The sequence below is a fragment of the Suillus bovinus genome, assembly GCF_016758785.1.
Source record: "Suillus bovinus strain UH-Sbo-P2 chromosome Unknown EDB93scaffold_4, whole genome shotgun sequence".
NCBI lineage: Eukaryota > Fungi > Basidiomycota > Agaricomycetes > Boletales > Suillaceae > Suillus > Suillus bovinus.
The window spans coordinates 47,358-75,308 of record NW_024542060.1 but is presented as its reverse complement, the minus strand read 5'-3'; the positions used below and the strand labels follow the sequence as shown (position 1 = coordinate 75,308).

At 44.0% G+C, this 27,951-nt stretch overlaps 7 protein-coding genes across 7 annotated transcripts; 4 read left to right on the top strand and 3 right to left on the bottom strand.

The window, feature by feature from the left end:
* Positions 1–4,689: 4,689 nt before the first annotated feature.
* On the bottom strand, positions 4,690–9,106 carry EDB93DRAFT_1100220 (uncharacterized protein; the record flags this gene model as incomplete). The annotated part of the gene is made up of 20 exons (XM_041446977.1): positions 4,690–4,720; positions 4,766–4,831; positions 4,896–4,928; positions 5,198–5,271; positions 5,396–5,423; positions 5,623–5,660; positions 5,735–5,806; positions 6,044–6,149; positions 6,171–6,284; positions 6,338–6,405; positions 6,454–6,875; positions 6,932–7,220; positions 7,249–7,286; positions 7,337–7,371; positions 7,521–7,702; positions 7,754–7,958; positions 8,179–8,548; positions 8,609–8,704; positions 8,764–8,943; positions 8,995–9,106. The coding sequence occupies 20 exons, from the start codon at positions 9,104–9,106 to the stop codon at positions 4,690–4,692; spliced, it is 2,559 nt and encodes an 852-aa protein (XP_041312274.1).
* A 1,495-nt stretch (positions 9,107–10,601) lies between these two features.
* Positions 10,602–11,746, top strand: EDB93DRAFT_1245767 (uncharacterized protein; the record flags this gene model as incomplete). Its single annotated transcript, XM_041452346.1, has 8 exons — positions 10,602–10,615; positions 10,673–10,795; positions 10,864–10,916; positions 10,987–11,028; positions 11,077–11,123; positions 11,181–11,239; positions 11,280–11,347; positions 11,403–11,746. The coding sequence occupies 8 exons, from the start codon at positions 10,602–10,604 to the stop codon at positions 11,744–11,746; spliced, it is 750 nt and encodes a 249-aa protein (XP_041312273.1).
* Positions 11,747–11,866: 120 nt separating this feature from the next.
* On the top strand, positions 11,867–12,139 carry EDB93DRAFT_1076436 (uncharacterized protein; the record flags this gene model as incomplete). Its single annotated transcript, XM_041445237.1, has 1 exon — positions 11,867–12,139. A coding segment is annotated over one exon (273 nt), but the record flags the coding sequence as incomplete, so codon positions are not given.
* Positions 12,140–13,766: 1,627 nt separating this feature from the next.
* EDB93DRAFT_1237909 (uncharacterized protein) lies at positions 13,767–16,759 on the top strand (the record flags this gene model as incomplete). Its single annotated transcript, XM_041451477.1, has 10 exons — positions 13,767–13,847; positions 14,139–14,357; positions 14,386–14,604; positions 14,658–14,872; positions 14,920–14,966; positions 14,997–15,628; positions 15,763–15,991; positions 16,142–16,284; positions 16,324–16,402; positions 16,461–16,759. The coding sequence occupies 10 exons, from the start codon at positions 13,767–13,769 to the stop codon at positions 16,757–16,759; spliced, it is 2,163 nt and encodes a 720-aa protein (XP_041312271.1).
* A 5,023-nt stretch (positions 16,760–21,782) lies between these two features.
* Positions 21,783–22,121, bottom strand: EDB93DRAFT_1059288 (uncharacterized protein; the record flags this gene model as incomplete). Its single annotated transcript, XM_041444796.1, has 2 exons — positions 21,783–21,875; positions 21,969–22,121. Coding segments are annotated over 2 exons (246 nt in total), but the record flags the coding sequence as incomplete, so codon positions are not given.
* Positions 22,122–22,693: 572 nt separating this feature from the next.
* On the bottom strand, positions 22,694–23,734 carry EDB93DRAFT_1076521 (uncharacterized protein; the record flags this gene model as incomplete). Its single annotated transcript, XM_041445244.1, has 1 exon — positions 22,694–23,734. One exon carries the CDS (start codon positions 23,732–23,734, stop codon positions 22,694–22,696), a length of 1,041 nt encoding a protein of 346 aa, XP_041312269.1.
* A 1,583-nt stretch (positions 23,735–25,317) lies between these two features.
* EDB93DRAFT_1100217 (uncharacterized protein) lies at positions 25,318–26,280 on the top strand (the record flags this gene model as incomplete). The annotated part of the gene is made up of 4 exons (XM_041446976.1): positions 25,318–25,439; positions 25,518–25,944; positions 25,997–26,047; positions 26,227–26,280. 4 exons carry the CDS (start codon positions 25,318–25,320, stop codon positions 26,278–26,280), a joined length of 654 nt encoding a protein of 217 aa, XP_041312268.1.
* Between the last annotated feature and the right edge of the window lie 1,671 nt (positions 26,281–27,951).

The following is a 27,951-nucleotide window of genomic DNA, read 5'->3' as shown; positions in this document are numbered from 1 at the left end:
GATAAAGAAAGTGAACTTGGGGGAGGGGTGTAAAAGTTTCAGATGACATCCTCATTGTAGGCTAGGTTGTGGCTCACCAAACATTGGATCCACATTAACAGGACTCTGCAGCAACATAGCAAGAAGATGTGCCAATGTTGCCAAATGGAAGTAAACTTGCAGATGGAGCTCCATGGGGTGAGTGTCTGAGTCTCCAGGTTGAGCGCAAGCATCTCTGTGCTCATACAAAGAAAGAAACATGTTTGCTTAATGAAGCTGTAACCATCCAAGACTCAGTCGGTCATCACACACAATGAACCTATGCGCAGAATGTCACACGTCACACCCTCCTTCAAACTTTCGAACAATTGATCACACCCAAATCGGATCGAACCTAAGTGCATATCTCTACAGTATTCTATATTCTAAGCTATCATCAGCAAACTAGGGGGTCATTGTACACAATTATACAGGCTTGTACAAACAGCACAAATTTACAACAAAGTCCCCTCTTTACAAGCTTGTAACAGAGGGTTGCAATCTGTACATATAGTCTAGTGATGGAAAAGTCCGGTTTGGTCCAGTTCTCTAGGAAATTCAGAGAACCAAGAACCGGACCTATGGTTCGGTCCTCTCAGTAAACAAAACTGTGGACCGAACCATCAGTTTGGTCCAATAATGGTCCGGTTCCGGTTCAGTGAGGGTTCAAGCCAAGAACCAAACCAAGACAAAAAAATGTCAAAAAATGTGATTCTTGATAGTAGGAATAAGAGTTGAACAAACAGGTAAACTTGTACTACATTAGTTTACCATCTTTGTCATCTTTGTCATCTTCATCACGCAGTGCAGCAATCAATGAATCTAGATGTTGTTCAGCATCACTAGCAGCTGAGATGTGACCATTGCAATATGCACTCTTTAGCAGCTGCAAACTCTCAAACACATCCTTCTTGAGACAGTTGCGTCGTTTTGTTCCAGTTAGCCCACCACTCGAGAAAGCCCGTTCTGATGCTGTACTACTACCCTGGATAGCCAGATAATCCCTGGTCATGTGCGAAAGTGTTGGATATAATGACTGGTGATGCTGCGGTAATTAAGCTAGGTTAGATACAAATGGACTTGCAATGATAACAAAAACTTACACCCCACCAACCTACAACATCTTCAGTTTGCTCGAGGGAACTCTGGAAGTATGCTGTAAGTTCAGCACAAGGCTTAGCCTGCACACGATGTCCTGCATGATGTGGGAATCATGCATGGACATGAATACTAGGTGACCCTCAAAAGATAAAGTCTGCTAGCTTAGTCCTCAGACTAGTCAACCCATACCTTGGTTTCAAACCATGGTCCATATTTCCAGTTTTCCCCAAGTTTCATGATCTGAATACGTTTTGACGGAAAAAGTCTAATGTGAGATGGGAATCACATTTAGACCTAATTGATGTGAGAAGGGAAATGAAGGTTAAGGTATAGCCTTGCCTTTGGCTTATTCACTTTGGCTAGAGAAAACCATAGAGAAAAGTACAAAGCCAATAAAAAACCTATCCAAAAAGACCGTGTTTCAATTCCTGCCAACTGCATTATTTTTTTGACTGTGTTTCAATTCCTGCCAACTGTCTTATTTTTGCTACCTACTTTTCTCTAGTGTTTCTTTACTTTACTTTTTCATTAGGATGCTTTGACTCACCTGACACTTCATAAAATTGTACCCATAGGGTATGATGTCATTATGATGTCATAGGACTCCACAGATACTCCTGCAGGTATTCTGTTGAAAGATATTATGTCATCAAGCTCTAGATTATTCTACTCTACAATGACATCATTCATGATGTCATTTCCTTCTAGAATATTCTGCTCCACAATGACTCACTCTGACTCACTCATGGAAGGTTCTGGAATCTTTTGCTCCACAATGATGTCACTCTTGATGTCATTACTCCACATTCCAGAATGTTCTGCTCCACAATGATGTCATAGCTCCATCTTTCACTTGTATTTTATTCTTTTTTTGGGTTTGACCCAATATTTTGATTGGTCCTCCTTATTTTTTATTGTTTGTGAACCTAGGTTACTTTCCCACACAAAATGTATATAAGGAGAGCCCATTCTCCCCCAAAAATATATGATCTCCCATTTGTAGCAATCTGCCTCTCAGATATTTCACTTGCAAAGTTAGTCCCTTTGAAGTGAGACAAGTGCAGGGAAAAGAATTCCCTTGAGATTATAAGTTTCTTACCTTAGAAACTTATTAGTGCCATAGACCAAGTGTTCTTGGTCATATATATAGTCTTTGAGACCCCTTTGTCTCATTGCTCTGTGCCCTTTGACTAAGCGATCTTAGTCATCTATCATATTGTTGAGACCACGTCTCACTAGTAGTCCCTTAGACCAAGCGATCTTGGTCAAGTTATAGTCCCCTTTGTTCAAGCGATCTTGAACATATATCGTATATTTGAGACCATTGTCTCACAGTCAGGTGTCCATAGACCAAGCGATCTTGGTCATATTTCATATATTTGAGACCACGTCTCACTAGTTCCAGTATCCAAGTCCAGAGCCTAGAAGGAGATTTCCTAGGCAAATACATTCCAGAAACTGAATTACGTGTCTAGAAGCTTATTCCTAGACAAGAGATTTGAGTTTCAATAAAGAAAAGTAAAGCTCCGGCTAGGTTGATCTTTATAAAAAGATTAGTTTAGCGAGCCTCCCAAGAACTCACACGTTATCTACCACGAAATAGGAAAAGTCGTAGACCGTGTTAATCGAGGACTGGCAAGCAGTCTTATCCAAAGTGTAATTGTGGTGTCATTACATTTACACGACTTTATATAAGACCCTCGGTTATTAAGACAACGATCAGACACTTGATGGGCTTGCACAGTAGCAAGGACCCATGAACGGCCATATTGGCCATATCCAACTAGTACTTGTTCCATATTCGGGTCCGCAGACACTGAGATGGTGGGGATGTAGTACTTGTCAAACTATTGAAATAAGTCAGTGGAAATCAGAGACAAAGCTCCAACACTTACAATTTGTTCAAAACTGAGCCCTGCACAATGCAATAGCGAAGTGACTTGCCACCTGTTCGAACCTGTTCAGAACTGGTTCCGCAATTTTGTAAGTCCTCGAACCGTGGACCAGACCAATGGTTCGGTCCTCCCTATTGCTCAAACCTTGAACCGAACTTTGGTCAGGTTCGAAACGGTCCAGGTTCAAACCGCAGTTCAGAACTGGACCTGGCCATCACTAATATAGTCACAGAGTGGACACGCTGGACAGATTGGACAATGTAGACAGACCTAGACAAACTAAACAGTGTTGACAAATGAGACACAATTGGATAGACTATACAACAATGATGCAATTCAGAAGACTATTGTTGGATTTAGAGCTTACTGGCAACTTAGAGCTTGATACTGACAAAGCGCACAGTGCATTATGTAACATTTGTAAAGTTCTGGTAATGTAGTTATCCAACTGAAAGCATAGGTATTTCGCACTTCAGTCAACCACTTGAAAAGACCTCTTAGGTCTATTTGTTTGTGGATAGCAAATGACCTAGTAGGTGTGTTTTAGGATGGTATTCCCAGTATTTTACCCTATGTACTGGGATGTCCCGGTCCACACTGAAGCAGGTATCTGGGCCATCTCAAGGACCTATTTTTGATCCTTCCTAATCCCAACCGGGATCACTCTAGCATGTCTCTGGGATGTCCTGGGGCATTTATTAGGTGGGCTTTCCCATCATAAATAGGAGTGATTGGGGTCCTTTTTCAAACATTTTGATGGCATAAAAATCCACAATTTGTATATTGATAGAAGGAGTAGTACTAGGTATGTGAGGCCAGTACATGCACTTCAGACAAGATTTTGATATTGGACAAAACCTGCAGGAATTCTGGCCCAAAACATTGTCCTGCATCAAGTGGACTTTATTGTATTTTATTAATTGGAATCAATAGACTTGAGCCTGCTGAGGGAGTGGTGGGCAAACACAAAAGAGTGATAGACACACCAAGTGTAGCACTAGTCATCAAGTAATTGCATTGTCTTGCAGGCAACATGCAACAAAATGTGGGAGCTTTACTTGCGAGTCTATCAGAAGGGGGGGTAACAACAGAGAGAATATGGAATAAAATGTGGAAGTTTTACTTGCAAATCTGTCATAAGATGATGGAGGGGGGGGTGCAATGAAGGGGGGGTGGCACAGGGAATATGATATCAAATGTGGGAGTTTTACTTGCAAGTCTGTCATAAGATGACGGGGGGTGTGCAATGAAGGGGGGTGGCATGGAGAATACAAAATCAAATGTGGGAGTTTTACTTGCAAGTCTATCATAAGATGATGGGGGGTGACATGCAGAATATGGAATTAAATGTGGGAGTTTTACTTGTGAGTCTGTTGTAAGATGATGGGGGGTGTGCAATGAAGGGGGGGTGGCACGGAGAATACAAAATCAAATGTGGGAGTTTTACTTGCAAGTCTGTCATAAGATGATGGGGGGAGGGGGGGTAGTTTCATGTAACTGTTCCTGGCTGGGAATGTTGATAAAATGATAAGCTATCCTCTTGTTTGTGACAGAGTGTTGCGGGTTCAACTCAAGTAGGCCATTATATACAGCTTGAGAGATGAAGTCTATACTTTGAGGATGCATCCTGTATTGTGTGTTTAGGAAGAGGGCATGGTCCTTGAGATGCTTGACCTCAAAGATACTCTTCAGGTCCTGGTATCATCCTGACCATAGGGTGGCAATTGTTTATCATCGCCAATGAAGCAAACCTTTCTAATGGAGGTATGAGAGGTGAAGAGATACATGTAGGCGCCAATCTCAATTTGAGATGATATCTAGAGAGGGCAGGAATAGATAAATATGACTAGCTAATTACACTGGTTGGGCTCTCTCACCTACCTCTCTGGTGTCATCTGGGCCTTCTCGCCGACCCTACCAACTCCATTTGGGCTCTCCCATTTGTCATTCTATTAGTAACTGGGCATTCCTATATCAATAGCTTTACCATCGCACAAATTTAGTTGTATCTTCTGTCACCCATGAAGTCAGTGGTGTTGTTGTTGTTGTTGAAATTTGGTAGTCGTGACATGTAACATGCACTTGTGTTGAAACCATTTGACTTCACAATAAAATCGAGATTTGCTTCTGTGATAACCCCAGATTTGCACAGCAGTTTTAACTATGTGATTCTGACTACTTACAAAATTACTATCACACTCCAGCCTAATTTGTAATTTGATGTGTTGAAATATTTGGTTTTTTGCACATCATATGCCTAAGTGTGGGAATGTCAAATTGACCCAGCATGTCACAGTCACACAGGGGTATCGAATTGAGTTGACTTTCAAAGGGCCCACATAGCTTGAACAGAGACAGTTAACTCCAAATCTAGGACACACTGCCAAGCTGAGCTCCAGCCAACAAATACTAAACTTGAAATTTACAGCTGAAAAATTCAGCTGCACAGAGCAGCACCCAACTTATTTCTGTAAGGTAGTTAGATTTTTCCCCTTCAAAATCAGTGCATACATTCATAAGTCACATGATGCACATATTTTTGCTGGCAATAAGTCTTTGTTGATTAAGCTAAGATATATATTATCAATAATAGTTACTATAGCCTTACAGTACCATATACGTAGCACCCTTAGTATTCCCGCTTGTCTGCGCAGAAAAATAAGAGTCTAAGTGGGAGATGACCAACTGCCCTGTCGAGATAATTCACAATATAATCACACCAGGATTAGTCCAGTGAACACATAGCATTGTAATATTACAGAGGGTTCAACAAGAGCAGACAGACGTATGACCTACATTTTTCCAGCAGTTACAATACAAAGACACATCAAAGCTTCATCCACACAGGAGACAGCAACTGATGTAAAGAGGTACACGAAGTACAACAACTTGTGGCGCTAGTATGGAAAACCAAAGGAAGGCAAAAGTCATGTTTCGAACGAGTGGGCAGCGTGATTCTTGGCTAAAGAATGTCAGTAGCAAAACCTCGGAGGCCCATCTTCACGATGAGTGTCACTAGCCCCCCTTACTTGAAACCTCTGACTTTGGTCATCATCCCAATTATGATGGCATGAGTAATGATGTTGAGGGTGAGAATAGTCCCCATTATCTGCAGAAGGAGTTGTCTCGCGCGGTCTATAGGTGGGCCGATAGTACCTTGCATGAGAGGACTCAGCTCGCTCTGGGTACACAGGAGGTGAAAGCGAATATTCTTGACGGCGGTTTGAGGCAATGAAATTCCTGTCCTCATGATGAGGGTAGGGCTCGTATCTAAGTAATTATGTTAGTGTGACCTGTTGCGACTCGTGGAAGTTAAGACATACTCCAAGTCTGTGGCATTATGAGAACGAGTGGGATGCTCCTCCATGCGCCGCACCAATGTAGGTTCAACCTGTAAAACATCAACATTGGATAGAAGGCGGAGTAATGCAATATTTACCTGCAAAGTGTTCTTCACCTTAAATGGCATGTTAGCCTGTCGTGGTCCACCACCGGTGAGTTCTCCTCTCGTTGTAGGCCGAACAGGGTGGTATTCATGATCTAAGAGATCTGGCAGCTGAGTAGGATGACTTCCCTCTCGGTGACGCACTGGCATGGCTGTTGTAGTGTGATGTTGATTCGAGGGTAAGGCTGGGGAGCTCAAAGTGGGGGAGGAAGATTCATGACCACCCGGCAGCATTTCTGCAGTCGAGGGAATGGGACCATGTGAATGTGCTTCATGAACCACCAACATATCCTCAGGGATAGATGCCTTGAATTTCGCTGAGTCAGCCAGCTTGCGCAGCACAACATCCAAGGTACTAGTCACCAAGGGGATGTCAAACATCTCTGGTACCTCGTCACTGAGCTGCTTGAGACATTCTTGAACAGTTCACATCAGACAAGGAAAGTATGATAAAAACCTGGAGATTACATACCATCTGGCCAAGCTGCGAACTCGATCTCAGGTGCATCAACATCTAATTCACTCATGACATCCTCCACAGTGTGCTCCTGGCCTCTGCGCTTGCCCTTTGACTTCTTTTTCTCTATCTCAAACAAGTTCTCAGCTTCGGTCTGGAGTTCCGCCTTGTAATAGGAATGTGCTTTGCACTTGATGAAAGGGATGACAAGCAGCTTGAGATGCTGTGAACTGAGGTTATGAGGGTTGAATTTAGGACCAATGGGGGTAATGTCATCACGCCAGTTCTTGATCATGAACTTGTACTGAAAAGCATAGTCAAGAAGCTTTCACCACTGGACTGCTTTGCGTCGATAGCCAAACTTCGCTATCTGAGCAGACTTCGGTAAATTGTTTAATGTTGAAAAACTCGAGTACTCACAGGTTTTCTCAAGTACCATGATTGGCCATATCCTCCTGTAACGGTCGCAAGGAGCCTCAGTTCGGCTTAGAAAGTAGGATTTCATAAGCCCCTACTCCCCCCATAAATTGCGGAATGGATATATTGTAGCCTTTCGCTCTGTAGACATGTCAGGAGGAAGGAAGTCCAGAAGGATAGGACACACTTTGTTGCCATCACGACCCAATCTAAAATAGCACGAGTGTCCAGTTGATGCTCATTAATTAACTTGACTATGAGGTCGGAGCCTGCAACGAAGCCTGACACCTGTTGAGCAGCCTCATCTTGTGTGGTGTCAAATATACAACCAATGGCCTCGACTCCTTCAAGGTGAGAATAAGTAGACAACTATATTGAGGCATTAGTTACAATGCAGAATAAGTAAATGAGTAAATGTACCTTTCTTGCGATGTCCTCCCTCATTGACAAGATGGTCTTGGCACGCGATTGATCAATATTGCCGCCAGTGATGCTATATTTTCGAATTGTGTCCCACTGTTCGTTATCCTTGCCCATCACATGATAATGTGTGCGTTGACGTTCTTTCCAGTCGACAATAGCTGAGACTCTCGAGTTAGTACCATTTACACAATAGAAACGGGGACTGACATTCTTTATCATTGCGAGGGTTATTATCCATGAATCAGCGTTGGTGGGCATTCCAATCAGACTCTGATCATGAATGCTTGATAGATAGGCCAGCCTCAATAAGAATAGCACGTGCAGACTTGCCGTACTTGACGCCAATGACCTGAGCTTCTTCTGCTGTTTTGTGTCCAAGTTCCTGAGCCTCGTCAATGCCCTCCTGACATAGCCTGCCTCACTTTAGATTGCCTGGGAGTTCTTCTTCATTCTCAGTGGGCTCGTTGTCTGGTGTAGGGCCAATAACTATGCCAGCAGGAGTGTGGTCGTCAACTGAATGCTTGTTGCCAATGGTTGTCGAGCGAGTGGTGTTGGCTGAGGTAGTATTGACTGCTGAAGATGTCTTCCTGCGCTTAGCAGGCGGTGAAGATGGACTGTCGTGGTTGAGGTCTTCGTCTGCATCTGACTCATGGGCAGAAACTTGATTAGATCTTGCGGGGTGTTCTCGTTTTGCATGGGAAGAGGTGTAGCTGCTGTCCGACGAAAAGGTCGGAGAACTGTCATCGAAATTGTAGTTGACCATCTTGACCTTTCGGGCCCAAAGTCTCCTGACTGCGTAGAATATGTAACTGTCAGCCTTCCCCACCAAGAGGAAAATTAGAGAGTACAAACCTGGCAAAGTCTTTGTGCATCCTCGGTCCTCGTTATTCTCATCATCGTCAGGTTCTTCATTGGTATCCTTGGCATTGTTGTCACTTTCTAAGTTGTCTTTGTGATCAAACACCCATCAGCCTTCACAACTGTAGATTAAATGAAATATGATATACCTGGTGAAGTCTTTGCACATCCGGAGTCCTGATTTTCTCTATCCTTGTTTTCCTCATCCTCGCCTTCCTTTTCCTTGTCTTCATCAGCCTGGTCATTGCCTTCGTTAGGGTTTTTGTCGTGGTCATCATTATTGCCAATGTCGCCCATGCCATCATCTTCGTCATCGGTGGCAGAGGCAGCTATGAAAAGGGTTAGCATTGGTTGTTTTGGCAAATACCATAGATCAATACCTGGGGCACAGTTGCTTTTCAACTGGGTATCAGAAAGAACTGAGTCAACTGTAGGTTTTACTTTTGGTTTGCAAGGGCGGGCAAGGATCTGGACATAGTCTTCGAAGGTCATGCTCGAGGTACGTCAGGCCAGAGGATGAGGTTTTGGGCAGTTAGGGTTATCCAGAACAAGAGAGAGCTGATGGATAGTATGTCTTTTGCATTCATTATCTTGGTCGGTAGGGGGGTTGATAGCGATACCACTGCGTGTGCACATGACAGAGCTGTCAGACACTGTGGGGCCTGTAGTGCCAGTAGTAGTTGCACCATGATGGGCTTTGGTTCTGGTGGAGGGTGCCATTGAACTGTATATACTGAGAAAAGGGGTGCTTTTAAGATGAATGTTAAAAGCAGGCAGCTCGCAAAACACAAAGTCTTAACAGGACGATGGAAGAGTGTAAAAAAGATAAAGCTGATTGTGAGTCAGAAGAAGAAATATTCCTTGTAGAAATACATGTACATTGCGGTTTTTAACTGAATGCAAGGGGCCAATACAAAAAAAAATTAACAACTATAATCCACCCAATCAACACACAAAAGGAGTTAGATTGAAATGTCATCAGAATAATGCAATATTCAGTGCAAATGAACACATACTGTCTGATGGTCCACATTAACAAAGCTAGGATCCAGACGAGTGACAGAGCGAATACGTGCATCTTCAATGAATGGGGATGGCAAGGCATAAACTTCTTCATAAGATTGTCGCCATGGCGTCATAGCTACGGCAGCAAAGAGGACAAAGTAGGCATAAGACTCCAGGCCACTCGCAGAACTGGTAATCGCATGGTCAGCATCAACGATATCCTCCAGCGTGTCCAAAAAGGTATGCTTACAATTACATACGGCAGTCTACTTTGTGGATCTCACTGCTAATTATCGTGTTAGCTAGTGTGAAGTGCAGAGAGTAAGAAGATCATGCTTACTTGAGTTCTCCTTCCCCACTTGCCGAACAAGTCTAGTTAGCAGATCCCAGCTTTTGCATAACCCAAGTTTTATATCTGTTGTAAGTAGAATATGTCAATTGTAATGAAGTAGAATGTGGGGAGGACGTACTGATTGGTAGTTACAATACGAAATATTTGAGGCATTGAAAATTCCTGCAGACGATGAATTAGAATAAGATGACTGGATATGCACCTTTGTAGAGGATAGATGGACAGAAACCCTAATGGGCGAAGTGATGCTGTGTTGAAGGTTTGGTGTTGAGGCCATGAGGCAGGTAGGACCATCTGACTCATAGTCAGACAGCCAGGTAGTGCTGGATGACGCGAAGTCACCCAGGCAAAGTTTGTCTGCCTCAAAGGCAGACCAAACGATTTAGGAGATGGGGGCAGATGATGAGGAGTCATGAAAGATTCCGAAGGAATAAGGAATGATGGTGAAGTTCAATGAGACTTGGTAAAATTGCCAAAATAGGATGGGCTCTCCCAGACTAAGTAAGGGCTTTCCCACAATTCTGGACTTCAGATTATCCTTCAGTCTTTCATCCTCAGCTTGCTTCGCTCATCGCTCACCACCCAACTTCCCCCTCCATCACCGTTTCATGCCCTCTATAGTCTGCCTTCATGGTAGATGCCCTGTGAGCAGCAACTTTGTGTTGCTTGCTGCTATTGATTGCTTAGACTTCGGTCGGCAGTTCTTCCACTGGCCTGAGTATCTTGCCTTCCACTGGCTGCATCTTGTCATCCGCCAGCAGCATCTTGTCTTCTTCCTGCAGCATTGTCACCCACAGCCAGAATCATCTTAACCGTCTTCAACCGTAACTATTGTCTTCAACCATTTTAGTTTTCTTGACTGTTTCTTTTTCACACTGTTACTGACACCCAGACATTCTACAAGATCTCTCTCAATTGCACTAAAGACTGTTGTAGGCCTTCGCAGTAAGCATAATTGGTATGATTACACTATAATTACTGACATTCAGCATCCAGCTAGATTGACATTTCCAAGAACTTCCAATCTCGCTCAAGACTGTGCTGTTGGCCGTTGTGGGTAAGCATATGTACTCTATCTGATCACACTATTGCGACTGACATCCAGCCTCTAACCAGACTCTATTTGCTCAATACTCACTTGCTCAAGACTCTGTAAGTGTAATCACTATTAGATTACGCTATAATTACTGACATCATGCCTTCATTCAGATTTCTTTTCAATATCTCTCAAGACCGTCCTACTCTGCCTTCATGGTAGCATTTAAATCGTCAGTGACTTCGAGTCGCTGTGTGATTTCTCATTCTCAGTGCCTCCATTTCTGGATCCACCACTATGTCCATCCCTGTCTTCAAACCATTCATGTGCAATGGTGACCGTGCATTTTGTCATCTCTGCACCTATACTGTCTTTGACTGACCATGTCCGTCCAGGTTATCTCACTGCTACTGATGCATTCTGTGTGGCTACATATGGGCACCGAGTCATCACCACTACCAACATGAAATTCATTCCCCAATCCTTCGACAATGAATCTGACATAATTCAAGCACGAGCAGATGGCAGATACTGGGCCATAGATCCCTTTCAGTGGCCACAGATGTACAATGACTTGTACGCTCGAAGTTTCGCAATCCCACATCAGGAAGCCTACATGGACGACTCGAGCATGACATATGCATGGTTCAGGCCAGCTTTCACAAGTGACTTTGTGCCCCTTGCACCCGATAATCTTGTTGGTCAGCTCAAGACAGACATCCTTGACCATCTCAAGTGATTGTACGAGAAGGCAAACAAGCGGGTCAGCAGGTACAAGCTCACAAGGATGCACAAAGAGGATCATGTTATTGGGTGGGTACATGCGATGCATGCTGTATATGAGCACTTCCAGCAAGCCATGGCCTGGCGCGACATTGTCATGGTCATTGCTGAATATCAGCGTCGCTTTCTCAATATCTGGGCACTTCTAGATTACTACAAAATCATTGAGCCCCGCATGCGTTTCGTCGACACCACACATAATGTTAATTCTAAATGGATGGGTTGTTTCACTCAAGATGTCGCTATTGCCACGAAGGTGCACGCTGCTGGAGTTCCTGTCTGGCTTATTCACGATGCCAGACTAATTCAATCCAATATAAACATCATCAAAGTTGTTTCATTCACACCACCCAATGACCTCGTCATCGGCATGTACCACCATCCCGTCAAAAATTTTGCCCAACCATTCGATATCATTGCCAGATGTCCTAGCAACCGCCAGCGCCATGAGGCCATTCATCAGCTGTACTCTGACTTTGAGAAGCTGCCCGTTCCAAAACCCCAAGTTGAACAACTTGGCGTGAAGGAGTCATTGGTGGAGAAGGCTCGCATAGACAAAGGGAAGGCAAAGGCAAAGCTTGCGCCATGTAAGTTCATCAGTCTTCTTTTATGGCCGCTGTTTCTCATTCATTCCTCAGACGATGCCACTGCTCCCTGTCAGAACAGAGCTGTATCCGGCCGTGACAAGTGGTCTGATATTGATCACCCTTACATGCCACCAATGAATTCTTTCTTCAAGACAGCTTTTCAGGGAGCGAAGAAAGAATTCATCCGCATCAAGCATCCCAGGGACAAAATGGATGACGGTTACTTGCTTCCCGATCTGGGATTGTTTGTCAATGTTCTTTCCCCGCAATCATTAATGAAGTACCTTGCCAACTGGCTGGCTTGCCGTCCAACCTGGCTAGAACGTGTCTATGAAGAAAACCCTCGACCTCTTCCTCATGCCCAGAACTGGTGCAATTTCTCAATTTCTCAGCATGATCAGGGTCCTCTGGACACACAGATGTCCAGCAAGACTAGCAAGTCGAAAGCAGCTACTGCTGCCCTCTTTCAAAAGGAGGTTACGGCACTGCGGGCCTTGTCAGGAGCATCAAATGTTCATTGGCACGGGAAGGACATAGCTATTTCCACTCTCGACAATCCCCCTGCAGATCTTGTGCACCAAATTATGTATGAAATCTGTGAACAAGGTTTCTGGTATGAACTTCTCGACCTTGATGAACATCTTGGGCGCAATGCACGTAAGGACAACGAAGCAAGGAAGGAAAGGATGGAACTTCTTTGTAGCATTTTCCCATCGAAGTTGTTGAGAGTTTGGAACAAGGACTTCCCTCAAGAAAACGACGGACTCAATGCACCATCTTTTGATGCTGCTTTACCGTACTTCGAAAGTTTTCGCAAGGTATTGTCGACATGGGAGCACTTTCCCGAGTCCCTCAAGCAGCCTCTCAATCACACCGGACGTGAGCACAATTTATGGAAGAGGATGAAGGAATGTTGTGTCTTTTACGTTCAGTCTTATTTCGACAATACTGGCCATCCGCCTATTGTACCTCATCTCCTGTATTCAGTCGCGTAGATCTTGGTGTTGCATACCCTTTATCTGTTGCAATTAATATACCACAATCAGTCAACGGTTTGTATACCATCATATGTTACCAATGTTGTTTCGGTCATAAGTGGACTTTATCACGGACAAACACCCTATCCCTAGGGATTGAAGTTTATTTTCCGCATACTAGCTAACATCTTGGTTTCACAGAACAGAGTGCACATGAACAGGTATAGAGATCCTTTCTTCACATTTTCTAGCACTCATCCACTCCGAAGGTTGATCGACCTATTCGCCCACTTTATCATCTTCCTTTTCGACGCAAGTTTGGGACTTCAAGTTCCTCCTAGCATTCGGTGGTTGACTTCGTGTCGACACTGACCTCAGTGCAGGCTTCATGCTTGCCTTTGGTTGTCTCGTCATGGTCTTATCCATTCCTATCGCTGGGCCGTCTACTCAACCGCCTCACAATGGACAGCACAGACTCGTCACTTCTTCAATGGTGAAGAGGAGGCGGCGACCACAGAAAAGCAGCAATTTTCACCTTCATATAGCCCCCCCACTACTTGTACTTCCCAGAAGAAAATACCTCACACAACAATCACCCAATATCACAGGAAGGTCACAGTAGCAACAGCCTTTGGGTGATGCCGGCTCTGCTGACCAGCATGATACACCATCCGCTGGGGATCTTTTAGAGCATCAGGAGGAAGGCTCATCTTTCTACAACTCACTCCACTACATCTCCGATGGCGACTTACTCACGCCCTCCCATTCGAACAACCACCAAAAGAAGATTAATCAGTGGCGACGCTGGACAAACAAAGTCATTCCTTCCTTGATTGCTCCATACCTTGCATACTTGCGCAAATCGACTTCTCTTCGCAATCGAATTGAACTGCAGCCAGATAAAGTTGCTGCCTTTCAGTGTAGGTCCTCTTGTCGGCGGAGGGCTCTCAAGATCACTTGCATACTTTTCAATCATATGTCTCTCTTATTACCTGGGCTATTGGTTGGCTGATAATCTCGTAGATATTGAGACACTACGAATTGATTGTTGCACTTGTGCGCCTGCTCCCCTTCAGCTCCTGGCTTGCGGTTATTTTGCCTGTGCTCCCATTGCCCTTTGTCTCACTGTGGACCTTCAGCTGCTGGAGTTTGTCAAGACTTTATTTGTGCATATCACTCCCAACACGACTGCTTGGTGTGAAACACTCGAAGTCTTTCTGGCTGACCGTGGGTATCAACTTACCACCAAGGTTAGTCAAGCATCTGTATTGAATTTTGGTCGTCTTGATCAATATTATTGTAGGATAATCTTCGCCGTCAATTCAGTAATGCCTATCATTGGTACTCTTTACTCTGCATGAGCACTGAAGATCACTTGTCAAATCTCATTGGCAATTATCGCCCACTTCCTGCATCATCCAATGAGGGATTAACACGTCCAAGCGACTATCTAAGGTCTCGCTGTCTGATTTGTTTTGGCTCGGTTGATTGGCGAAAAAGTGGAACACTTAATCTCAGGTAAGCTCCTTCAATAACAGCAACTAAATAAATTATAAAACATATAGTATACCTGATGTGCACATTTGCATTGACGCGTGCTTCACTCAAAAGTGTTCGTCGGATTAACACGGTGGAGGTCCAGATCCCCCAAACCCAATCAGATCAGTTTTTCTTTCGGATGACGAGGTGACATCAATGGACGCCCATGTGCAAATTTGTTGTGGCAGACCCCCTGCTCGGGGTCGCAAGAGAAAGCGAGCCACAGAAGGGGAGGAGGATGGCTACGAGAATGGCATGAGAGTCCCAACCTCTGCGCTGGATGGCTGCGGTGAATCTTTCTTTGCCGCTGATGAAAAACGTGAAAAGGCTAGCACCCAATTTTTTGCAGACACAGGGGTGATGGCCATGTTATGTCGCCATGATCATGTATTATGGCTCGTTAAGATGACATTGGCGGGAGAAAAGCAGCATTATGCTCTCACCCTGATCAAGAAGCTTTTCGATAACATCCCTCCCAAGATGACTGTCGGCCTCTTGTATGACATTGGCTGTCAACTTCATCAAAGTTGTCTCAAGTACCGGCTCCTCGATGACGATGTTCTTCGCCGGATAACTTTCGCAATATCAGTCTTTCATGCTTACGGCCACCAATGGGCCTGTCAAATCATATACCATCCTCACAAGTGTGAAGGCTTTGGCCTTTCTGATGGAGAAGGTTGCGAGCGTCTATGGAGTGCACTCAAACATCTTATTGCTCCGCTACGCGTTTCTGGGGTGAGTGTTCTCTGGTTCAAGAATGGTTTCATATGGGTTATAGCCACTCGTCATATTACAATTGCCATGGTTGTACCGTAGATTCACCTCTGACTACAATTTATATATTTCCTACTTACTGACCACTTTTTCAGTTTCATCAGAGACTTTTTGTCCTTGACACTCAGGTCCAGCACCTCGATGACAAAAACCTTGTTTTGTTTGGCAGCTGGTTGAGCCGGAGGTGGAACAACTGTGCTAAGAAGAAGAGTAATGCCATGCAAGCTCTACGTGAGCTTTCAGTGGATGAAACTCCTGTCCGTCAGCAGTGGAAATTACAGGTTGAACATCAGACGAGACCCCTGCCTTGTAAGTGTCATGTTGGTGATTTAATCATATTATTCATTTGTGTAATCTTGACAGGAAGATTGAAGACAAGCAATGATGAGGAAATCTCGAAAATCCTCTCCATCGAGAAATCTCTCACTGAGCTTGATGGATCATTGCAACGCATGGAAATGTAACTTTGTACAGGAAATGTCGACAATCTTGTCGACTTCAACCTTCGTCTCATCGAAGAGCGTGCTCACCGATCGAGACTCGCGGACACTTTGAGCCACTGGAAGGCAAGGCTTGGCATCAATCAGTGCACCCATCTGGACCAATTACATCGCAATGTATATCTACAAGTCCATTTAGATGCTTAAGCTTTAAAGACCCGTATTCACGAACGACTTCGACAGCGCAAGTTCGAAATTGAGAAGCTTGAATGCTCATACAGGCAAGCAGTAAATGGTACTTATGTTCTGAGTTGTACAGATGGACTTCAACTGATTGTACTTTCTTGTCGCAGAACATAAGCTTAATTCTCATGTCGACACTGCAATCCAGCGACACAATCTTACAATACAAAAACTCGTGTCCTCCTACAATAGCCTATGTGCGGATCTCAGTGCTCTTATCAGACAATGCTGCAGTCCTTCCAATGCTATAGCGCCTAACCCTATCTCTCCTGCTGGTATCTTCAATCTTGATGTTGATGCTGACATTTGGCAGGACATTGGACTTGATGATATCATGCTGGAACCCCCTGATTGGTTAGCTGATGAGGTCACTTGCGCTATGATCAGACTGGTGCTCGAGATTGACTGATGTGACGAAGAAGAGTTGCGTGTAAAGGTTGAGCGCTGTGCTCTGCAGAGGGCCTGTGCACATGCAAGTAAGTCTTTTGTGCTTCGCTAACACTCTATGCTGACTTTCAAAGGAGATGACAATGTAATCCTCTATCACATGAATCTTTGTGCTCGACAGTTTATTGACCTTGTACTCGGGTGGCAAACAAAGGTTTGTCCCATCTCATGTGCGTGGCCTATGGCTGACTGCTGGGCGCTGTCACATAATGAACTTGCTAATGCGACACATGTGGTGTGCCCCGATGTCCATGATGACGAAGATGATGTAGGGGAGGATCGAGATGATTGGGAGTCTGACATTGGCTGCGGTGATGATGAGCTTATGGATGTCTTAGAAGATATTGCATTAGCAGATCAGTATAGAGGGGAAGAGGTAGATTATATTGAGGATGGCTATGCAGTCAACGACTCATTGATAAACAGCCCAACTAGACGTGTTGGATTTATGTTGTAGTACTCTAGTTGATCTATAGATTGGAAATGACTCTTTGTATCACGCACACTCCTGTAGACCTTTGGTACATCATAATAATAAGGTTGTGAAAGCATCGAATGTCATGTGACTGTGACTAGCAGTGACATTAAGATGACTTGCACATAAAATTGTAGAACATATTCAATTTTGGTCATCCAATGAAGCGTGAAAACTGAAATTTTGCATTTTTCTCTCCCTTTTCGTGTAGCCATTGTTTCACCTATTTGTTATTAGTTTATAATTGCTCAGTTGTCACAAAACATCATGGTTTGACATTCAATGCTTTTTGTGTAATGTGTACCTTACAAATATACCTTAGCAATTTCACATGATAAACAAAGTGACATTTTGAGGGTCAGTGGGAAGGCCCAGTTGCTAATAGAATGACAGGTGGGAGAGCCGAGATGACAGTAGAGAGATAGCTGGGAGAGCCTGACCAGTGTAGTTAGGGTCAGCGGGAAGGCCCAGGTGACAGTAGAGAGGTAGACGGGAGAGCCCAAATGGTGTTGGTACGGTTGGCAGGAAGGCCCAGGTGACAGTAGAGAGGTAGGCGGGAGAGCCCAAATGGTGTTGGTAGGGTCAGTGGGAAGGCCCAGATTACTGTAGAGAGGTAGATGGGAGTGCCTGACCAGTGCAACTAGGGTTGGCAGGAAGGCCCAGATGACAGTAGACAGGTAGATGGGAGAGCCCGACCAGTGTAGTTAGGGTCAGCGGGAAAGCCCAGATGACACCAGAGAGGTAGGTAAGAGAGCCCAACCAGTGTAATTAGCTAGTCATATTTATCTATTCCTGCCCTCTCTAGATATCATCTCAAATTGAGATTGGCGCCTACATGTATCTCTTCACCTCTCATACCTCCATTAGAAAGGTTTGCTTCATTGGCGATGATAAACAATTGCCACCCTATGGTCAGGATGATACCAGGACCTGAAGAGTATCTTTGAGGTCAAGCATCTCAAGGACCATGCCCTCTTCCTAAACACACAATACAGGATGCATCCTCAAAGTATAGACTTCATCTCTCAAGCTGTATATAATGGCCTACTTGAGTTGAACCCGCAACACTCTGTCACAAACAAGAGGATAGCTTATCATTTTATCAACATTCCCAGCCAGGAACAGTTACATGAAACTACCCCCCCTCCCCCCATCATCTTATGACAGACTTGCAAGTAAAACTCCCACATTTGATTTTGTATTCTCCGTGCCACCCCCCCTTCATTGCACACCCCCCATCATCTTACAACAGACTCACAAGTAAAACTCCCACATTTAATTCCATATTCTGCATGTCACCCCCCATCATCTTATGATAGACTTGCAAGTAAAACTCCCACATTTGATTTTGTATTCTCCATGCCACCCCCCTTCATTGCACACCCCCCGTCATCTTACGACAGACTTGCAAGTAAAACTCCCACATTTGATATCATATTCCCTGTGCCACCCCCCCTTCATTGCACCCCCCCCTCCATCATCTTATGACAGATTTGCAAGTAAAACTTCCACATTTTATTCCATATTCTCTCTGTTGTTACCCCCCCTTCTGATAGACTCGCAAGTAAAGCTCCCACATTTTGTTGCATGTTGCCTGCAAGACAATGCAATTACTTGATGACTAGTGCTACACTTGGTGTGTCTATCACTCTTTTGTGTTTGCCCACCACTCCCTCAGCAGGCTCAAGTCTATTGATTCCAATTAATAAAATACAATAAAGTCCACTTGATGCAGGACAATGTTTTGGGCCAGAATTCCTGCAGGTTTTGTCCAATATCAAAATCTTGTCTGAAGTGCATGTACTGGCCTCACATACCTAGTACTACTCCTTCTATCAATATACAAATTGTGGATTTTTATGCCATCAAAATGTTTGAAAAAGGACCCCAATCACTCCTATTTATGATGGGAAAGCCCACCTAATAAATGCCCCAGGACATCCCAGAGACATGCTAGAGTGATCCCGGTTGGGATTAGGAAGGATCAAAAATAGGTCCTTGGGATGGCCCAGATACCTGCTTCAGTGTGGACCGGGACATCCCAGTACATAGGGTAAAATACTGGGAATACCATCCTAAAACACACCTACTAGGTCATTTGCTATCCACAAACAAATAGACCTAAGAGGTCTTTTCAAGTGGTTGACTGAAGTGTATTTCGCAGTAGTATATAAGATTAGTTTACATTTTTTGTACACTACACATTATCTATGGGTTCCCTGTACACCTGAGTTTGGTTGTACTTCGATGGACGTGTCTGAGACTTGCGGTAAACTCAACAACTATTATTAAAGCACTATATAATGATGTTGACATCCTCTTCGGCTGAGCTGCTGTCTGAACCATTGTGAACCCTCATCATTCTAAACTCGGCCCATTCCTCCAAAATCTCTTCCAGCTCTTGATGATGCTCAGGAATATTGATCAATGTATCCATGGATTTTCATAGGAAGTTGAAATTGGATCTGCATTTATCAGCAGAGAGATCTAGGACTTTGTTTGTACTGGTGTTGCAGAAACCACTCAGAACGCCCTTCACCTATGGGAACTGATCAGCAGTGGAAATAAATGAATTAAAATAATCATACAATCATGGCTATGAGAAGGCCATTGATGGGAATTGAGTGTTGAAATTCCTCTGTCAACTTCAATGCTTTTTTGTCATTTCCATAGTAAAAATCTAGACATCCATCTTTAAGAACCTGTGATACAAAGTTCTTGTCTTGCAATGATGAGTTACGGCGCTTTGCTAGACTCTGGTGTCACCAATTCACCTCACTCATATGATGCAATTTATATGCCTGTATCAACAGATTTCATCTGGTACAAATGATTGGTATTTCCATTCCTATAATCCAAGCAGAAATGCCGCTGCGCCCCAGTTCCACATCAGTGAATTGATGAGTCCATGATATTGTACCCATGGTAAATATAGAAGGATATAATTCTGCTTCTAGTAAATATGGCAATATATACTGAGATAAATCTGAGTTGTTGGTACATAGCCATTCATGTCTGCAAATCCAGATTATTAGCAGTTCATGATAAGGTTGTGATGTTGTAGTGTGATGGTCGGTAACATATGGTAGCATAAGTGTGTCCCCCTTGTCGACCATTCTCATTCTTCAAAAATTATGTTATGGATTATATGACTATTTAAGGCTTTCTCTCGGAAAGTGGTGTTCGCATTGGTCATGAAGACTAAATTAGCACGCAAGTTAATAACATCGTAGCACCACTCACGCGCCAGTTCCTGACTCTGCCGGCTCAATCCCTTTCCTATTTTGTTCTTCCCACACATCGCTACCCTCCTTGCCTTTAAATTTTGAATGGCCAATGTCATTCTGTTCTTCATTCAGGTCATGCGCCGCATTGCAAAGTACTCATTCTGGCCCTTTTGGGGTGTGCTGTTCCTGCGCAGCATGCCAAATGGCCTGTTCCCGGCTGGTGTGTTCTGCAATGAAGAAACACGCATGTGGTTGTACATTTGAATCGTGAACATTGTTTGACTTTACAGACCGCAAGTATAGAGGTCAGTGTTAAATCATGATACTATGATTCAAACCCATATCAAGTAGTCTCTTGAAACACTGCAAGTTCATCTGTCATCGCTGCCTGTGAGGATTGATAGCATCAACTTAATATGTTTTGTGAGTGTTCTTATTTTGATTTTTTTATGTTTTAACTAGAAGCTTATTTATGACCTTGCAACAGAAAACGCCTTTCATGTGAATCAACTAGACGTCGCAGTTGGCCTATGAATAGAATCATGATAAGCTTTGACATTTTGCAAGAGGTTGATGGCGCTGGGCGTGGGAGAGCTTCTGTCCACCAGTCCGACTCAGTCACTGTGGGTCATGCTGATTTGAACATTTTACCACTGCATTAGTCCGCAAGGAGAGGGTCCTAATTTCCCTGTCGTTACATCAGGTCATTTGCTTCTCGTAGTATATTGCTCTTAAAATCTGCGAGCGGATTATTTGTACAATAAATTCAACTCAAGTGATAGAATCTGAGAAAGGCATTTTTTTAGAAAGAAAATTCCAACTCTTCATCCTCATCGTCATCATAATGCTCCTCACTGTCCATTCCATCTGAGTCCACATCCTCATCACCAACTTCATCATCACATTCCGAGGCGTCATCCTCGTCACTGCAGTCTTCTTGTTGATAGTCACATTCCTGAAAACCCTCACCGTTATCATCCAGGTCCTCCTCATCTACAACGTCCATGGCTTCGGTCCCTGTCCGTGTCAGTGAATCTGTACCAAAAACATCCCATGCGATCCTTCGAAGCATGACTGAATGACCAACACTCAAAGGGGTATAGCGCATAAACATATCTCTATCAATGAATCTGGCTCAAAATCGTGAGAATTATGGCACAAGGGATAAGGAATATTCACACTTACATCCCGATGTAGTATTCTTCCCAATCATCTAGCTCCCCTCCAGGACGTGCAAGCGACTTTCCATGGCGAAGCGAACTTACACCTCTTCCTGAGGAATCAAGTATATCTTCAAAGTCGCGCTCCGCTAACCTCTTCATCTCAGAGGTGTTGTTTGAGAACTTGCGGATCACCCCATTACCAAAAGTGGGGATCTGTCAAAATCTATAGAGAATCAGGATTAGACTACTAGTTAGTAGGTGGTAGCGCTACATGAAATCTCCATACCTGCCATCCAGGGTTGATACCAACTGACTCCCGCCAGGGATGGCATAGAGCAACCTGATAAGGTGTATGAGTAGCACCTTCCAGGTGCCGAGTTCGCACTCGTGCATGAAATCGACCACTAGCATGCCAAATGCATCAAGGCCAAGCGGTCCAAGCCTTTCGGCAAACTGATTCTGCAGTATATGACGTGCAGTTAATTCATATGAGATAAGGAAGCACAGTTGCACTCACCAGGATGGGCACCCAGGAGCCCTCACCAAGACTATGTTCTACCTTTACGCCGTCGACCGTGCTTCCATTGTAAATAAATTCATGAGCCTTCACAACCTTTGCCAAAGTATATACCCGAAGATTTGTCACTTGAATTTTCATATCTTTCACAAGCCCGAGAAAACTAAATGAGTTTTTTGGCGCAAGACAGCGGGGGCAAGGGCACAACTCCATGTCCTTAATGGTTGCAATTAAAACCCTGTAAATCAACAGTGATTGAGCAGTCTCAAAATAGGTATTCAGAGGAACATACTTTTCAGGATAATCTGCAGAATATGTGAAGATTCGAGGAAAGACCCTCTGCCATATTCTGTCAGCACATTTAAGGACGATGCCATGATGATATGCGTGAATGAAGTCCTTGTCCAACAGGATTTCCCAGCAGGAATGAAACAACTCTCTGCAGCAGTAGGCTTGAAGGGATGCTATGCTGGTCTTTGATATGCGAGATAGATTACTAAGAATATCTTTCACGCTATCGGGAAGCTGACTTGATCAACAGAAGACGAGTGTGTTGAATGCAAGGAAAACTCACTGACAGCAAGAATCCTGCTAGATGGCAAGCCCCTGATTTGGGTGACGACCTTGCATACTTGGTCAGATTTCCGAAATACAAGTATAATGGCCAAGCTTTAGCGGTCCCAAAGTTTGCCAGATGTGTGGTGTCAGAAAAGAGCATCATGCCGGCGATGATGCGCTCCAGTGAGCATCCATGCTCCCTGGGCAGCTTCTTAATGTGGTCCTGAGCCTCCAACCATGCATCAGAGGTGTATAACTCATCGAATATCCTCTCTTCGTGGTCATCCAAAGGGTCTTTCCAAAGCCGTTTGGAAGGTAGGAGGTGAAACACCCGAGCTTGAACATCTGCGAATGCGGCACATATCACTTCAACAAGAGGGCAGTAGTGGAATCCAGGAATCATATAGGGCTGAAGGCCGTCCTCCTTCGACTTTGTCGGAATGTTGATGGTAATGTCAGTCTCAATCCAATCATCAGGAAAGGTTACTTTTTTCCCATTCTCATCTCTATCTAGCTCTCGCAAGCTTCGCTTCATGGAGAAGTTTTCAAGGTGCTTAGGATCAAAGTCTTCCGCCAGTATCACGTCCTTGACCAAGTGTGAGACTTTAATTTCGGATAACAGTGCACTCCCGGAATTCATCCAAGACATAAGTCTATGGACCGTCATATTAGGAAAGGGATAAGGAGGTGGAGAAACCTTTTGTTGATCGTCGCTTCCTTCAAGTTGGCTAACCATTGGAGACGTCCTTGCAAGTAAGGAGGATAAGATCACATGATCTGGCTCGAAGGAGGGATGACGAGGATACAGTCGACAGAGACTGACTGAGTTGTACGCAGTCTGTAGAGTGTCCCTTAATGTTAGAAGGACTCGTCGAATCCTAGATTGAGCAGGCAATGAATCTGAGCTTTGAACTGGTGGGATGTTAGCACCATCCAAGTAGTGGAGGTCATCTTGTGAAGGCTCAACGTTGCGGAAAGCTCTCGGGATTCTTCTCATTGGTAGTCTAGTTTTCTCTGTAAAATATCAACTCATTGATAAAATGGTCGCTACTCAAGAAATACCAACCTAGACCATTACGATAATTTGAGGTGTTCAATTCAGGCTCCACATTCTCTATCTCCAAGTCAACATCAATAGGAATACTTTCAAGTTGCTTGGAGTTAAGGGGAGTCTGCAAGTGAGACACAAACCTGAATGAGTATATTCCCCCATGTTTCCTGAATCACCATCCATCTCCATAGCAATTACATTACCTTGTTGGTTCTCTGCATCAGAATGGTGTTGCAATTCTGCAACACTCAAGGTACTACATGAGGACACTGACCCGAGAAGTCTATGAGAGATAATTGGTTTGAAAATCGGCCGGTCCCTCACATATCGAACAGAAGATATTCCCTAAATTTAACACAAATTGAATATTCTATTTCGAAGTAAACCTAAAGCTACTCACTGTTCTGCAAAGCCTCAGATCCAAATTCGAAATGATAGCCTCTTTTGCATGATCTTGTCTCCTCCAGCTTGCAAGAGAACTAGTTCTCTTGTAGAAGTGACAGGATGTGCGATGTCTTGTGAGTCCGCAGTTGTCTGTTGTCCTTTTCCAAGAGCAACCCAGAGAATTGCAGGCTACCATCAGAAGAAATAAGAGAAATCCTGTCCAAAGGATTTCACAACAGCACATTGCGCCGCACTTCAAAGTCTAAGTATGAGCCTGACTGCAGAAAGAACTGACACGCATTGAACTCAAATTGAACTGACCCAGACATGAGGTTTTGCTTATATAATTGAAGCGAGTCAGACTCAGAGCACAGGTGTAATCATTGTTGGCTCAGTTTCATCAACCATGCCCACGTGCAGGTGGTATTCTGTCCTGTATTCTCAGCAGTGCCCCAATGTTCAAAAGACCAGAGAAAAGCATCCACTCCTCCTAAATTGATAGTAGTGAGTATCATACTAGTGAGGGTCCAATGACAATGTCTCCTCCTCCAGGGACCAGGGTTGCTTCCATGTGTTACCATTCACACGGGACAGCCTTGTCTGGTGGGTTTTCAATCCCTGCCAAAACCAAATGTGGTAATCACCTGTATGGGGTGTATCACAACTTCCTTTGTTCCCGGCTGATTTAATTGAAGTTCATGTCAAGATGGAAGTTCCCAGAAAAGCAGGGAAAAGAACCTAAAACTCCAGTGCAGGTCTTTGAAAGTCCGAATGGTTATTTATCGCTTACTGGTGAACTCCCCCCATAGTCTAGTATTCACCCTCAGGATTGAAAAATGAACTTGTCCCAAACTACATGTATCACACCAGGGCTACTATCTACACCTCCTCAACACCCTTGTTACGTTTCCAACTCAAGTCCTCCGAGCTCTCCCTTTTCATCCAGAGGTATGATTACTCATAGTAAGATGTTAAATATACTAATACACCAGTGACAGTGACAAGCACAGTCTCAGAGACCGATCCTGACAACAGCTTTCCTTTAACTCCTGATTCCAAGTCTTCAGGCGGCGCATATTGTCACGTTACTAGCACACCTTCAAAGATCGAATTGTGGTCTTTAAGTCGTGCAAAACATCATAGCAATGGTCACCATCATTCTTTCCACCCTTACTGCCAGCCACCCTGCTTTCAAGACAGTCATACTTTTGATAACCTACTGGGCAGACCTGCCAGTGACCATTGTTCAGAAGCTCCCGACAGCAAGGTAGGCCTCTCTGATCTCAAAATGTACAAAACTTTCATTATATGCATCAAATTTTTAGACAGATGATGTCCTTCTAAGGCACATGGATGGACTTAGCCCTACATCTTGCCGCTATGTCGTTCATTACAAGGAAGCAGTCCGTGAATGCCAATGTATGCGTCTCTTCATGACGTACTGGGAACTCGAGGAAACGAACAGGCTGCGCACTCTCCTTATGTCTTTATATGCCGAAACAAACATGGAGTTCCATAGAGCGGAGCAACATGCTCAAGCGCTATTGAAAACACTTATTACCAAGCAGTCGCTGACTCATGTTGCGGATGATGCTCAATATCTCAATACAGCGAGCCAATCTAACAAGACATCTCTTCGAGAGACTGATGCTCAACTTGATCTCATGAGAGATCACATCATGCAGAGGCTGCCGGTCAAGCTGTCTGCTGAGGACTCAGATAGTCCATCACATTGTATTAGAGACAGCCCCAGTACCACTCATGACAAGTCAGTATTTGATTTCCATAGAGTCATGTCATCATTACAATGATGTATTTCTATAGATATCGATGAAGACACTTGCACACCCAAGACACTTCAAATCAGTAGTACTTGTATGTACTTTTTGCCAGGATGGACCTAGTAGCAAATTCCTCATTGTCACTTACCTTTTTATCACAGTGGATGAATCTTTTTTTATCAATGGACTCAACCTGGCGATGTTTATGATGACACTACTGTGAAGGAACACCTTGTAATATAACTCATCATTCGATGACACGCGATAACTTAGTACATCGACAACGTCAGTGCTGACTTGGACAGCAAGAACTTCAATTCACAATGAGCCTCCTAGGAACTTTTGCAAGTTGCATTCGCTGACTCACTGGCAGAGGTATTGAATGACTCTAGGGATCAACTTGTTGCCATTTCATCTGCATTGGTGGCTTTGGACCACTGACAATGGGATGTATGCAGTGGTTCCAGCTTAAGTGACAACTTCTGCTGTCACATCTTAGACTTCATTCCAGTAATGACCGTGACTCAGAAGTCTTTGCACTTCGGCGGCTTGCATACAATCAGACTCAGTTTACTCCGATGTCTTGCCAACAATTTCAGTTTATTTCATCGCTTATCAATTATTGTTCAAACAGCAAATAAAATGGAGAAATAAACTGATATTGAGTAGGGGTTAGGGACTCAGAGCTTGGTCCTAGGTAATTGAAATGTTGAAATTAAATAATATGATTATTGCGAGACTGACACATAGCATGTCACGTGACACCTACTGCAGTGAGTTTGCAGTCACTCGGTTCTTGGTTCCCGGGCCCTGATCGCATCATTCATGCTCACCAAGTCCTCACTATTACTATTAGCACTCATTATTCAATATTCAGTCTGGGTTTTACCTGAAGTTTAGACCCTTCGTAAGCCCAAAGATTGATGTCTGATGACTGATCGATATCAATGAGCCTCATCAATTGGCACATGTTTGCGGACTGTACTAGTTTGTACGTCTGAGGCCACATTGAAGGTTCGAACCTAGAACCTTGCTCCACGATCACTTTGTGATTACTGGTTTGTACCCTTCACTCTTATTAGAAGCATGGCTGAATGCCTTATTTGGCAAATGTGAATTAACGGTAGTTTTACATCTGACTGCCTTGCATGGAGAATGATATTGGCGGCAACATTACAGGTATGCTTCTCAGACAACATCCTCCCTAACAGTAAGGTTGAATATTTAATTCTGCTCAAGATCACCCCATTGGGTTTAAAGCACGCACCTCATTGCTGCTCGTTGTTTTGCAAAATGAGTTCGCCCATGTCGTAAAACGACAACTTTCCTATCGCAGTCAAATCATATTGTTACTAGTCACAGTAAGTATTACTGCTCAGATTTAGTTCACGTGCATCGGCGTAACTCAACTTGTTTTCTAACCGTTTTCTCATGCAGACTTTTACTAGCCAACCGCTGGCAGACTCGGAGATCTACATTGATCACAACTTGAATAGTTCAGAAAATGCATACAATGACTCTGTACTATTGCAGCCTTCGCTATCACAGCCCGAGTACTACGGTCACCAGCATGATGGACAGGCCCAAGCCTCTAGTTCTACATCGCATCAGACCCATCTGCTCCCCCCTACCAATGTCCCGATCAACCACAACATCAATTTCTATGATCCCTCCACCAATCCATATGCAGCTGTGGCAGTAGAGCCAATGCCGTGGCACATACCTAGTTACCCTCAAGTACAGATCCCACCTCATCTCCTTGGCTATGACCAGCAACCCGCCAACCATCGGCTCTATGGAAATATTGGCCCTCCCATGTTTATTCACCCTCCAGGCGACCTAGCGCCAGAGATACGCGATGTTGTTGCAGAGTTTGATCCTTCTCCACTCGCGTATTCTCACATCATATCTGTGCAACCACGCTATCCTCCATTAAACCTCAGCACCTTCCTCCCTCAATTTGAGCCTCCAACCCTTTCCATCAAGGGCAATGTGTTA